The sequence below is a fragment of the Halichoerus grypus genome, chromosome 6, assembly GCF_964656455.1.
Source record: "Halichoerus grypus chromosome 6, mHalGry1.hap1.1, whole genome shotgun sequence".
Lineage (NCBI taxonomy): Eukaryota > Metazoa > Chordata > Mammalia > Carnivora > Phocidae > Halichoerus > Halichoerus grypus.
The window spans coordinates 130696386-130710274 of NC_135717.1; the positions used below are offsets into that span (position 1 = coordinate 130696386).

Below are 13889 nucleotides of genomic sequence, written 5' to 3' on the forward strand. Positions count from 1 at the left end.
CCCAGTAATTTTTTAATATGTGACCCCTGCCCCTTGATCCCAACACAGAATATTATATAGGAAGGTATTCTTAATGTTTGTAGTTAAAGGCTTCCTAGATAAAATTCAAATCACATGCAAAGAAAAAGTAAAGAGGAGCTTTTCTCCTCCTAAAAGCAATGATACAGTTAATTAGAATGAAAGAACACTCACAGTAGATCCTATCTGTAACTTAAAACAGGACTGACCTGGGGAAGATAATTTAAAGTGATGGGTTCCTTATTTAAGAGAGTTTGTTAGGACTTAGATAGTTAGATAAGGATGATAGCATTATATTTGAAAGACATGATCTTTGTGCTTAAAAATTGAAATAATCAACAAATTTAATTTTTTGATAGGTTTATGGCTACAAATGATTTGATGACAGAACTGCAGAAAGATTCCATCAAGTTGGATGATGACAGTGAAAGGAAAGTAGTGAAAATGATTTTGAAGTTACTGGAAGATAAAAATGGAGAGGTACAGAATTTAGCTGTCAAATGGTAAGTGTTTTTTACTTGCTTCCCACCCCTATCAGCCCCATTAAAAGACTCAGTGTAATAGTTGGTAAATTATCTTAGTCTTGTACTATGTCTTTCTGGAATTTTCTTTAGAATTTGCAGGTGAGTGGTGAATGTTTAATGTTTGTATGTGGTACATATGATACACTTCTTAAAGTTTCTTTTTCTTCTTTTTTTTCTTTTAAAGATTTTATTTATTTATTTGACAGAGCGAGAGAACACAAGGAGGGGGAACAGTAGAGGGAGAGAGAGAAGCAGGCTCCCTGCCAAGCAGGGGGCCCAATGGGTGCTCAGTCCCAGGACCCTGGGATCATGACCTGAGCTAAAGGCAGATGCTTAACCATATGAGCCATCCAGGCGCTCCATATACTTCTTAAAGCCTTTTATGGTATTTTGATTTGTATGAAATACGTAATGGAAACTCCAGAAAGAGTGATTCTCTCACTTGTTTGACCTGATTTATTTAGCCAGGTTAAAAGGCCTACTTGCCTCTATTCATCTCTATGAAAATCTAAGAACTAATGATCAAGGGAAGTAAAAAATAATAAGACTTTATAAAGAACAGCAGCATTTAAAACCATAGTTAACACAAATTAAGACTGATGGATACAGCAGCTACGAAGAATTTTTCCTAAAAATTGTGGGAATTCCAATTGTCTTTGTGTACAGTGTAGTAGGAGCATCTTATTAGACATGTTATTGACAGTTTAACTATTTTTAGTAATAGGGTGCAGAATTTGAGTTCTCAGTAAATTCTATTAACAAATTGTTTCATTTATATGTATCAAATACTAGAAAACTTAACAATTTACATAGTTAGCGTAACCTTTAGTTTCACGTAAGAAGCTATGGAATTTTATGTCATTTTGTATGTCCTGTAATAATTAGGCATCAATTTAAAAAAGCGTTGTCTCATTATGATTCCTTTATTGCATTAAAAAAATTTTTTTTAAAGATTTTATTTATTTAAGAGAGAGAGTGAGAGCGCACAAGAGGGGGGTGGGGGAGAAGGGCAGAGGGAGAAGGAGAAGCAGACTCCACGCTGATCATGACCTGAACCAAAGGCAGATGCTTAACCGACTGAGCCACCCTGGCGCCCAGTATTGTGTTTTAGGCTTAGCTTTTACATACCTGCTGTAAAAACAGGCAAAAATGTGAGAAATCATTGGTCAGCATAGAGTTTTTAGACAATGCAGTACAATTTCTTTAACTTGGGACATTTGCAAGTTTAAAATAAAATGGGTCTTAAAAAGATAAGTTGCAGAATAATGCAATGAGTATAATTTACTTTATTTTTCATCTTTTATTTATTTTTTTTGGCCTGTGCTTAATAAAATTAAACATTGTTCAAAATATATGATGAACATTTACCAGCTTTTAAAAGTGGTAATAAAAAGTAGTCTTTGTCCGAAATTGAGAGTTGAGAGGAACATAGGTCTTATTCACTTGCATAGGAATCTTTACTCATTAGGGACCTGAGCTTTTGGTCTTTTGAAGACCTTTTATTCTTAAAACTTAACAGGTTGGGGGCAGAAATGGCATATACTCAAGAAAAAAATAAAGGAATTAAGATATAAACAAAAGTAATACAGTAGGAGATAAAACCCAAGAACTGATTCTTGGAGGAGGGAAAATCACAATAGATAAATTACTAACTAGCCTTATCAGGAAATAGGGAAAATTGTCAAAGAACTCATCACCCAAAAGAAACTCAGGCTCAGAAATCTTTCACACACGTCTTTGAAACCTCAAAGAACAGATAACTCCAGTACGGAGAGTTCTAGTACTGTTTCAGAACGTAAAGTATGAAAACTTCCCAGTCTTTTATTTAAACCAATTACTGATAATACATTGTGACTGAAGATAACACTGAAAAAGAAAACTACAGACCATTTAAATGTTCAAAATATAATCCAACAATACAGTAAGTGTAACATACCATGACCAAGTGAGATTGATCCCAAGAACATGAGGGCGGTTCAATATTATGTGCTTTGTTAATATATTTCATTATGTTAGTAGATAAGAGGGAAAAAAAACAGTTGTCTAGGCACTGATAAGATTCAACATTGATGCTTGATTTAAAGAAGATTTTTTTTTTTTAATTTATTTGAGAGAGAGCGAGAGAGAGAATGAGAAGGAAGCAGGCTCCCCGCTGAGGTGAGAGCCTGATGTGGGACTTGATCCCAAAACTTTGGGATCATGACCTGAGCAGAAGGCAGTCGCTCAACCAGCTGAGCCACCCAGGCGCCCTGATGCTTGATTAAAAAAAAAAAACAAAACAAAACACCAAAGCACAACACTTATTTAGGCTACTTAGTGTAATTAGAGGAGTGAAACACCTTCCAGAGACCATCATCGTACTTAAAACGTCCCTGGAGTGAAGAACAGGTCAGGGATGCTTTATCTCACTAGGGAGAATTCACTAACTGTTTCAAGGGAAACATTTTATTAAATGAGAGAGAGATAAGACCTTTTTTATTTTTATTTTTATTTTTTTTTAAGATTTTATTTACTTATTTGACAGAGACACAGTGAGAGAGGGAACACAAGCAAGGGGGAGTGGGAGAGGGAGAAGCAGGCTTCCCGCTGAGCAGGGAGCCTGATGTGGGGCTCGATCCCAGGACCCTGGGATCATGACCTGAGCTGAAGGCAGGCGCTTAACGACTGAGCCACCCAGGCGCCCCAAGATAAGACCTTTTTTAACGTTAGAAATACACACACATACGCGTACCTCACCCCAAAAGCCAGTAAATTACCAGATACCTTTACACTAATGTCGATAACAAGGAAAAGATGGGTTTCTGTCTCCACTACATTCTTTTTGAAGGTATTAGCCACTGTAGGACAAGGAAGAATAAAATTATATGCATGAGCATTGGAAAAGGTACATGAGAATAATCCAAGTCAATCAAGAAAAAAATTTAATGTGGATAGTAAGAATTCAGTGAAGTAACAGGATGTGAAAGTAATGAACAAAAATCTGTAGTTTTCATATAAACAACCAGTTGGAAGATCTCATGGAATCAAATGTCCATTTATTACAGCAACAGAAAGACAAAATGCCTAAGAATTAAATGTAACAAGAAATGTAACAATGGTGACCTTGAGTGAGGGTATTGTATGGTTACAATTTTATCTTTTTCAAAACTTAAGGAAAACTTTAAAATATTCTTGACCCCTAACAAAAATGTACTTGGAACAAATGGAAAGACATTCCGTGTCCTTGGATAGGATAACTCAACAAAGTTGTTGGTTCTCTTCAAGCTAATTTAATGCTAACTTAATTGTAGAAATTATTTCACAAGCTAGACAAGTTGATTTTAAAGTATATTTTGGTGGGAGGGAAAGGGGGCAGGTGTTTGCTCAAGATAGCCAAGAAAACTCTGAAAAAGTGTTAACAGTTGCTGAAGTTGGAGTTGTTGCTTAGCCCTACTAGATAGGAAAAGAGACTATTGTGTTTCTGTAATCAAAGCAGTGCAGTAGTGAGGCATTAATGGACAAATGGAGTAAAATAGAAAGTACATGATAGAAAGTTGGACCCCCCCCTTTTTTTTAAGGACTGGATAACCATTTGAAAAAGATAAAATTGTATCCTTACCTCACATACAACATCCCTACTGAAGGTCACGGTTGTTTTCACTTTAAATTAGTTTTGCCTGTTCAGAGCTTCATATAAATAGAGTTAATACAGTATGTGCTCTTTTGTGTCTAGCTGTCGTACTCATATCTGTGAGATTCATCCATGTTGGGTGTATTAGTATTTCTTGACTTTTTATTACTGATTAGTAGCCAGTAATAAATACCAGTCTGTTTATACATTTGGTTTCTTTGTAGAGTTTGGCTATTGTGAATAGAGATACAATGAACATTCTTGTGTGAGTTCTTTTTAGGATATGGGTCTTTTTTATGGGTAAATACCTAAGAATGGAATTGTTGTTCTCCAATTAGATTTTTAAGAAACTGCCAAATTGGGGCGCCTGGGTGGCTCAGTCGTTAAGTGTCTGCCTTCAGCTCAGGTCATGATCTTGGGATCCTGGGATCGAGCCCCGCATCGGGCTGCCTGCTCGGCGGGAAGCCTGCTTCTCCCTCTCCCACTCCCCCTGCTTGTGTTCCCTCTCTCACTGTGTCTCTCTCTGTCAAATAAATAAAATCTTAAAAAAAAAAAAAAAAAAGAAAAGAAACTGCCAAATTGTTTCCCCAAGTATTTGTATCATTTTACATGAAAGTACCAGTTGTCTCCACATTCTCACCAACACTTGGTTTTGTCACCCTTTAATTTTAGCCATTCCAGTAAGTGTATAGGTGTAGTTTTAATTTACATGTCCCTGATGACTAATATAGTCCAGTGCTATTTTGTGTGTTTGTTGGACTTTTTTTTTTTTCCTGGACTTTTCCCAATTTTTGAAATTGAGGTGGTTTTTTTATTATCAAATCGTATGAGTTCTTCATATATATAGGCCCTTTGATACATATATTTTATAAATATTTTCTCCCAAGTTGATGAGTTTAAGTTTTTAACTTTAGTTTGTTTTTTTTTTTTAATTTAGTTTCATTTGATTATAAGTTAATTTCAACTTTTATGGTAATTGCTTTCCATGTCCTAAGAAACCCTTGTTTACCTTATGTTGCAACAATTTTCTGTTTTTTTTCTAAAAGCCTTATAGTTTCAGCTTTTACTTTTAGTCCTGTGATCTGTCTTGAATTAATTTTTCTGAATTAGGAATTGAGTTCAGTTTTTTCAAGTGAACATCTAGTGGTTGAAGGACCATTTATTGAAAACATCTTTTCCCTATTGAATTGCATTCATATCAAAGATCAGTTGACTGAAAGTGTGGGTTTATTTCTCGACTCTCTTGTGTTCCATTGGTGTTTTTGTGTATTTTTATGCCAGTACAAAACTGTTGTATTAGTGTAATGTAGTATATTAGACAACCTTGCCACTATTGACTTTTTGGGCAGGTCTTTGTTGTGAGGAGCTATCCTGTGTATTCTGTGTATGTAGGATGTTAAGCAGCATCTTGGCCTTTAGCTACTATTTGCTAGTAGCATTCCTTTTCCCAGGAGTGACAACCAAAAATGTCTCCAGACATTGCCAGCTATCTATTGGAGGGTAAAAATTGCCCTTTGTTGAAAACAAAGGTATAGAAGATCTATGGAAGTCTGATGTAGGGTAGTTTAAGTTCTTAGCTTCATTCTTCCTTTCCCAAGAGGATTTTGATTTTTTAGGGTTTTTTTTTTTTTTGTATTTCCATTGTAAATTTTAGAATCAGTTTGTCAATTTCAATTAAAAAAAAAAAAAGCTTGCTCAAATTTTGATTGGGATTGTGTTGAAGCTATAGAGATTTTTGAAGAGAATCAACATCTTAACAATACTGTTTTTTAACAGTGAACCATAGTATCTCATACGTACTTAATTAGTCACAGTAGTTTTTGTTGATTCCTTGGGATTTTCTGCCCAAATAGGGGTCATCAGTGAATAGCTCCCTCTTTCAGTCCTGATTTTGGTAATTTGTGTTTTCTCTCTTTTTTCCCTCAATTCATCTAATTAGGGATTTACCAACTTTACTTATCAAAGAACTGACTTAGGTTTGTTAATTTTCTCTATTGTTTGTTGCCTTATTTCATTGATTTCTTCTTTTATTATAATGCTCACTTTCTTCCTTTCAAATTCTTAAACAATTAAAGGTATGTATTTTTCTCTAATTACTTCTTGAGCTACATTCTACAAATTCTGGTAGTATCATTCAGTTTGAAATACTTCTTTAAAGATTTTATTTTTAGGTAATCTCTACACCCAACGTGGGGGCTCAAACTCACAACCCGAAGATCAGGAGTTGCATGCTCCACCGACTAAGCGAGCCTGCCAGGTGCCCCTAGTTTGAAATATTTTTAATTCTATTGTGATTTTCCTTTGATCCATGGGCTATTTAGAAGCAATTTTCAAATATTTGGAGGTTACCTAGATGTTTATTTTTATTGCTAATTTAATTCCATTTTGGTCAGAGAACCATATTTAAAATTTCAGGATGTTTGTTTTGTCTACTTGGATTTGTTTTATAGTTCAGCATATGGTGCATCTTGGTGAATGAATGTCCAATGTATACTTGGAAGAAAGCATATTCTGTGGTAGATGGGCATAATGTTGTAGAAATGTCAGGTCAAGGTAGTTGATAAAGTTTAGATTTTATATTCTTTGTGATTTTTTTGTTTTTGTTTTTAGTATTAAATACCCCAAAGAGACAAGTGTTTAAAATTTTCAACTATGATTGTCAAATTATCTGTTTTTCTCTTTGATACAATGTCAGTTTTTGCTCCATGTATTTTAAAACCTAATGACTAAATGCATACACATTTATATGTCCTCCTGATGTTTGACCTTTTTATGAGTATGAGATGTTTCTTTTTAAATATACCTTATCTTCAAATATATTTTCTATTATGTTACTATGGAAAAGTCACCCCAACTTTTCTAAGATTAGTGTTTGCATAGTGTACCTTTTTTTATTTTTCAGTTTAATGTTTTTATTTTTAAATGATGTCTTCTAGACAGCAAATAGTTAATTCTTGCTTTGATTCAGTTTCATAATTTTTGCCCTTAAATAGGAGTGCTTATATAGTCCCTTGGTGTTTATTATAAATATTTGTTATGGTTGGATTTAGGTGTGTCATTCTTCTTACTTTCTTTTTGCTTTTGTTGTTGTTGTTGTTGGTCTGGGTTTTTTTTTCCCCACCTGCCTTCTTTTGGGTTAAGCAAATCTTTTATAGCAACAGTTCTCGAAGTTTGATTCGGGGGAACCCTGGAACATCCTGTGACCCTCTGAAAGTGTCAGAATTTATCATGTGAATAATTATTTTCCCTTTGACTCTAGTTTTCTTGTAAGTGCACAGTGTAATTTTCCAGAGGCCACATAATGTGATCATCACAATAGACCGAATGCAAAATCAGATATGAGAATACAGTTTTTTTTTTAAGTGCAAACATATAAATCAGTGCTATTTTTCTCTCACTTTTTTGAGAATATAGTTAATTTTTTAAAAATGTTTATGTTAACATGTGATAGGTTTATTTTTGTTACTTTTAATTTTTAATATGTAAGTATTGACAGACACAACCTACATAAAGACAAGTTTTTGGGGTCTTCATTGATTTTTAAAGCGTTTAAAAGGGTTCCTGAAACCAAAAGGTTGGGAATCTGTTTTATATTTAATTTTGATTTACTCTGTTGACTTTTTAGATATGTCTCTTAGTGTTTTCTGAATTGTCACTCTAGGCTAGGGATTATAAATTGCATTTTAAATTTATGGTAATCTATTAAAAGTTAATATTGTACCACTTGATATAAGGTATATAAATCTTGTAACATTTTTCTGTTTACTTTCTTCCTATCTTTATGCTACTGTTTTTTTATATATTTGCATGTATGTGTATCCATAATACAGTATTATTTATAGTTTGAAGAAAAACTATATAGTCTTTTAATTTTTTTTTTTTTTTAGTTATTTACTTATTTATTAGTAATTTCTAAACCCAACATGGGTCTTCAATTCAACAACCCTGAGATCAAGAGTTGCATGCTCTACTGTTGATTCAGCCTGGTACCCCAGTGTAGTAATTAAGATACTCCAATGTGGTATTTAAGATAAATATAGCCTTTTATGTATACACACATTTACATTTCTGGTGATCTTTGTAAATCTGAGTAATCATCTGGTTTAATTTTTCTTTAGCCTAAAGAACTTTCTTTGGCAATTCTTGCAGTATAGGTTTGGTAGTGATACAGTTTCAGTTTTTATCATAAATTGTCTTTATTTTCATTTTTAAGGAATAATTTCAGTGGATTTGGAATTCTAGGTAGACCTTTCTGTTTTTAGTTACATCATTATCTGGCATTCAGATTGTTGTTTTTCTAAAATACAGATTTAGAGAGTTTACAGTCTTTTGGTCCAACAAAGCTATTTTGCCATTACCAGAAGCTAGAACTCTTTAAATTCATTTTTGGAATCCCTTTTATTTTCACTCCACATTTTTTCATTGTTTCATGTTAGGTCTTTACACATATGCCATGTCTCTTTGTCACTGCCATCATTTTGGATTAGATTGTTCTTGGATTTCTCCAACCTTTCCGTTTATTTTTTTTCCTTCTCTTAATTCCCCAAATTGCACTGCCTATGGCTTCTCCAATCAAGCAGTTAGCAATTTATTGAACATCTGTATTTGATAAATGCTGATATGACATTTATCAAATTAAACTATTTTTCTCATGTCACTTATGCTTGACAAATTCATTGGCTCCCAGTTTTACCACATCACATTTAAATTTGCCGGCCTACCTTTAAAGGTTCTCCATAATGTCCCAGGGGCCTACCTTTCCTATTGTCTTTTATGTGCCTTTTGTATCAAACAGTTCTTTTCATTCCTCGTTTTTTTTAAATCTTATTTTATTTAAATTAAATTACTTAACATATAGTGTATCATTAGTTTCAGATGTAGAGTTCAGTAATTCATCATTTGTATGTAACACCCAGTGCTCATTATCTCTCAGATCCTCCTTAATGCCCGTCACCCAGTTACCCCATCCCCCCACCTGCTTCCCTCCAGCAACCCTGTTTGTTTCTATAGTTAAGAATCTTATGGTTTGTCTCCCTCTCTGATTTTGTCTTATTTTTCCCTCCCTTCCCCTATGATCCTCTCTTTTGTTTCTTAAATTCCACATATGCGTAAAACCCATATGATAATTGTCTTTCTCTGATTGACTTATTTCACCCAGCATAATACCCTCCAGTTCCATCCACGTCGATGTTAATGGTAAGATTTCATCCTTTTTCATGGCTGAGTAATATTCCATTGTGTGTGGAATATTCTTTATCCGTTCATTTGTTGATGGACATCTGGGCTCTTTCCATAGTTTGGCTGTTGTGGACATTGTTGCTATAAACATTGGGGTGCAGATGCCCCTTCGGATCACAATGTTTATATCCTTTGGGTAAATACCTAGGAGTGCAATTGCTAGATCGTAGTGTAGCTCTATTTTTAACTTCTTGAAGAACCTCCATACTCTTTTCCAGAGTGGCTGCACCAGCTTGCATTCCCACCAACTGTGTAGGACTGTTCCCCTTTCTCTGCATCCTCGCCAACATCTGTCATTTCCTGACTTGTTAATTTTAGCCATTCTGACTGGTGTGAGGTGGTATCTCATTGTGGTTTTGATTTGTATTTCCCTGATGCCGAGTGATGTTGAGCACTTTTTCATGTGTCTGTTGGCCATTTGTATGTCTTCTTTGGAGAAATGTCTGTTCATGTCTTCTGCCCATTTCTTGACTGGATTATTTGGGTTGTTTGGGTGTTGAGTATGATAAGCTCTTTATAGATCTTGGCTACTAGCCCTTTATCTGGTAAGTCATTTGCAGATATCTTCTCCCATTCCATAGGTTGTCTTTCGGTTTTGTTGACTGTTTCCTTTGTTGTGCAAAAGCTTTTTATCTTGATGAAGTCCCAGTAGTTCATTTTTGCTTTTGTTTCCCATTCCTCATTTTTTAAAATACACATTCCACTCATTCTGGTCTCTGATCTTTCCATTTGAAATGCTCTTCTTTTCTAACAATATCCCATAAGCCCAGTACCTAAAAATCTGTCCCTTAGTGCAGTCTTCTGTCCTGTTCTTTCGGTTCACAAGGTGGTGTTGGTGACAGATGATAGAAGGAAGGCAGGGTCAGAGTTGGCAAAGTGATATATTGGGTAGAATTGCTATTTCAGGTAAACCATAGGATCCTTGTTAGGAGCAGACCCCTAATTAGCCTTTTTAGTACTAAAAAATGTTTTGTATATATGAAGGATTGGGAGCATCTTAAGTTTCATGATACCATGGTGGAAATCAGTGGAGAAACACTGGAAACCAACTGCAAGGAGCTTATCCAAATTTGTTTTAAACCCATATTCATATACTATCTATGAAACAGGCATAGTGTATTTATTTTGTGTTGTCAGTTGCTAGGCAGAAAAAAATGATGCTTTTGTCTGTTTTTCTGTTTTTGTATTTAATGTAAATTAAAATTTTTTTTTCTATTTTATATTACAGTCTTGGCCCCTTAGTGAGTAAAGTGAAAGAATACCAAGTAGAGACAATTGTAGATACCCTCTGCACTAACATGCTTTCTGATAAGGAACAACTTCGAGATATTTCAAGTATTGGCCTTAAAACAGTAATTGGAGAACTTCCTCCAGCTTCCAGTGGTAAGCAAGAGCACTTTTTTTCTTCCTAGTTCCCTTTTACATGGAGCTATTTTTCCTCCATTTGTTTTTCCTCCTGGCCAGGGAGGGAGAGCAGTGTCTATCAAAGGATCTTTGTAAGCATCTGTTAGAACAAATAAAGGGAAAAAAGTCCAGAGTCTTATTTTTGCTTAAAAATAAATTCAGTTTCCAGTTTTAAAGAATATTATTATATTGATTGAATTTAAGTATCTTGTAGGAATAGCAAGATGTTTTATTGTTGTATGTACCATGACTACAGAATAGAGTTAATGCCAACCTGTGCACTAAGGGAAAAGATAACCAACATTTTGAGTTATTTCTGATTAGCTCTCTATTTTCAGTATTAGTTTTGCTTTGCATCAGAATTTATGATGTATGAAACTTAATACTGTTTTAAAACAGTTGTGAAATAGTTCAGTTTACTAGTATCTTTATTAAGGCTGACTCTATAGCTACTTTGGTAATTTAAACAATTTAAAACGACAGTGAATTGGTCAATTAGATTTTGGTCTCTGACACAGGGATTTAGGTAATGCAAGTTTTAGAATTGATCTTAACTACTAAGCTGTCTGCTAAAATCAGCAGGCTAAAGTTATTGATGGTCTTATCTCCAGATAGAGTGAAATTATTATCTATTTCATGGAAAGATGTAGACTTGTAATAGTGTAGTCTAAGTATGTAGTTTTTACTCATTTACTTAATAAAGATGTATTAATCTTTTGCTATGCTAGCTATCATGCTAGATGATACGTGTGTATTATTTCAGTTAGTCTAAACGTCAGCCATATGGGAGGTCTTAATATTCATAGTTTATTGATGAGGGAATTGAAATGCAGAGAGATTAGGTTGATGCACCCAAAATTGTGATTACCTATTTGTGTGAAGATTCAAGTCCTCCATTATTTTTTAATCCAAAGCTGATGCTTTTTCAACTGTTTCTTACCAATGTTACTTTGGTCTTATTATTTCAATAAAATATTTCTTATAATTGTATTATATTGATATTTTCCTCATTTCTTTTCATTGAAACACGTTTGTTTTTAGCCGATTTCTGGTTCAAACAAGAATTTTATTAACCATTTAGATTAGTTTCGTGTTCCTTTTTTATCCCCCATTTGCCAGTAATAAGACAGATATACTTCAAAATAGTAGTAACCTTGATTTATGAGTTCTCTGGAACAGCATTTCTAGTTCATCATAATGAAGTTTTGGAATCTTTGGATTGGAATAGGAAGGCTCTTACAGGTTTACAGCTCCCTCTCTCTTTTAAGAGATCATGTTGTTAGAGCTCAGAATATATTTGGTTTTTAATTCACTGAAATTTTAAAAAGTCTAGGTTGCTAGTAAAGAGTATTCAAGTAGAAGAAAATTCATTTCTGTTTTCTAGTCTAGAGGCGCAGACACTGTAGCTGCCGCTGGCTCCGTAGTGGGCCGTCACGTCAGTATGTAGAAATAGTTCATTCAACAGACTGTTGAATCATTATGGTTTTGCCTGTGTCATATACTCCTTCTGCAGTTATTACTCTTATTCTTGTTTATATCTAATAAATTATTTTATTGGAAAGCAACCTGTTTTGAAATATTTTTCTGACATGGATCTCTTAAGTCAGTCTCAATTATAATCAAGTTTAGAGTTGTTGAGTATCTGGTAACCACCATGGATATAAGGTAGAGTCAGTATAATTGCCTTAAAATTATTCTTGGATTATTATTCATGTAGGCTCTGCATTAGCTGCTAACGTATGTAAAAAGATTACTGGACGTCTTACCAGTGCAATAGCGAAGCAGGAAGATGTCTCTGTTCAGCTAGAAGCCTTGGATATTATGGCTGATATGTTGAGCAGGTAAACATGCCTATCATTTGTATTATTTGTAATACAAAAACTATGTGCATTTATTAAAAACACCTTTTGATAAATATAATTTGGTCTAAAATTGTCCATGTTTAAATTGTGGCTGTTTTATAAATATGTGGGTAGGGGTAAGGGGAGAAATAAGCTAATTATATTTATCACGTAATATTGCATAGCAGGCATTTTTTGTAGTTTTGAAAAGTAATAAAATTTGTGATTTGAATATTTCAGCACAGTTTTTATGTTTTGTTTTACTCATATATTTTGATTACAGTGATTTCTCTATTAAATAAGAGATATACTGGTAGGAGTAGCAAATTTTCCAGTTAAAATAATGGCGTAAATTTCAGCAACCATGATTATACTGCATGTTTGGGGAGGAGGGAGCTTGGCTTTATACATTTGTTCCTTGTTTGCTTTCCTCTGGAAGTCAAACTTGGGAAGATAGGAAGATCTAATTAACTCCAAGGGGGAAAATACCTTAGAAGACCTGTCAGTTTCAGTTTATCCCTAATTCTCAAAATCATTATATGTCTTCATTGTTTGTGTATTACTTGTGCCTGATTCACTGCAGCTTGAAAATAATCAAGTGCCTTCATATGGTACATAGAGTAAAAGATAAGAGCTGTCATTCTGGCACACACAAGAACTTATATGTTACTGTAGGAGATAAGAACAAATATGGAACTAAATACTGAGACTGTTGGTGTGTTTTGGGGTTTAAAATGGAGGATTCCAAGAAAGTTTGTTATGGAAAGAATGACATTTGAATTTAGTTTTGAAGAATGGGTAGGGCACGGGTGCCTGTGCCCAGGCTTAGACTATATCAGCATAAGTAGTCTTAGAGTTGGGAAACATTGTGTTCTCATTTTCCAGAATATATGAAATGAATAGAAAAGTGGTAGGAAATCATTTTCATGGGTTGTGGTCATGTTGAAGAGGGTGAGGAATTTATACTTAATTTCGTAGGTAGTAAATACTCAGTTAGACTTTTTGTCCTGTGTTACTGGATCAGTTGCAGGGTCCTGGCACATAGATGTTTAACTGCTATTGACTCCCTGAACTGCACATGTGAAATGATTTGGAAGAGAGGATTGGACCAACAGGGTCAGTGCAACTTAGTACGTAGATATGTTGAGGAAAGACCATAGGGAGAGGGGATAGAGAGGTTCTGAGATTTTGAGTGTTAAGAACCCCCAGAAAGCTATCATAGAGAAAAAGCTATTAATAGGGAAAACACTTCAG

General features: G+C 34.3%; 1 protein-coding gene across 1 annotated transcript in view; it reads left to right on the top strand.

Annotated features, from left to right (window-relative positions):
- CAND1 (cullin associated and neddylation dissociated 1) overlaps positions 1-13889 on the top strand; it is a 41119-nt gene that overhangs the window by 10486 nt on the left and 16744 nt on the right. Inside the window, exons 2-4 of the mRNA XM_036121199.2 lie at positions 378-521; positions 10619-10773; positions 12512-12635. Of these exons, the coding sequence (XP_035977092.1) occupies positions 378-521; positions 10619-10773; positions 12512-12635 (423 nt within the window). The remainder of the gene's footprint in view (positions 1-377; positions 522-10618; positions 10774-12511; positions 12636-13889) is intronic.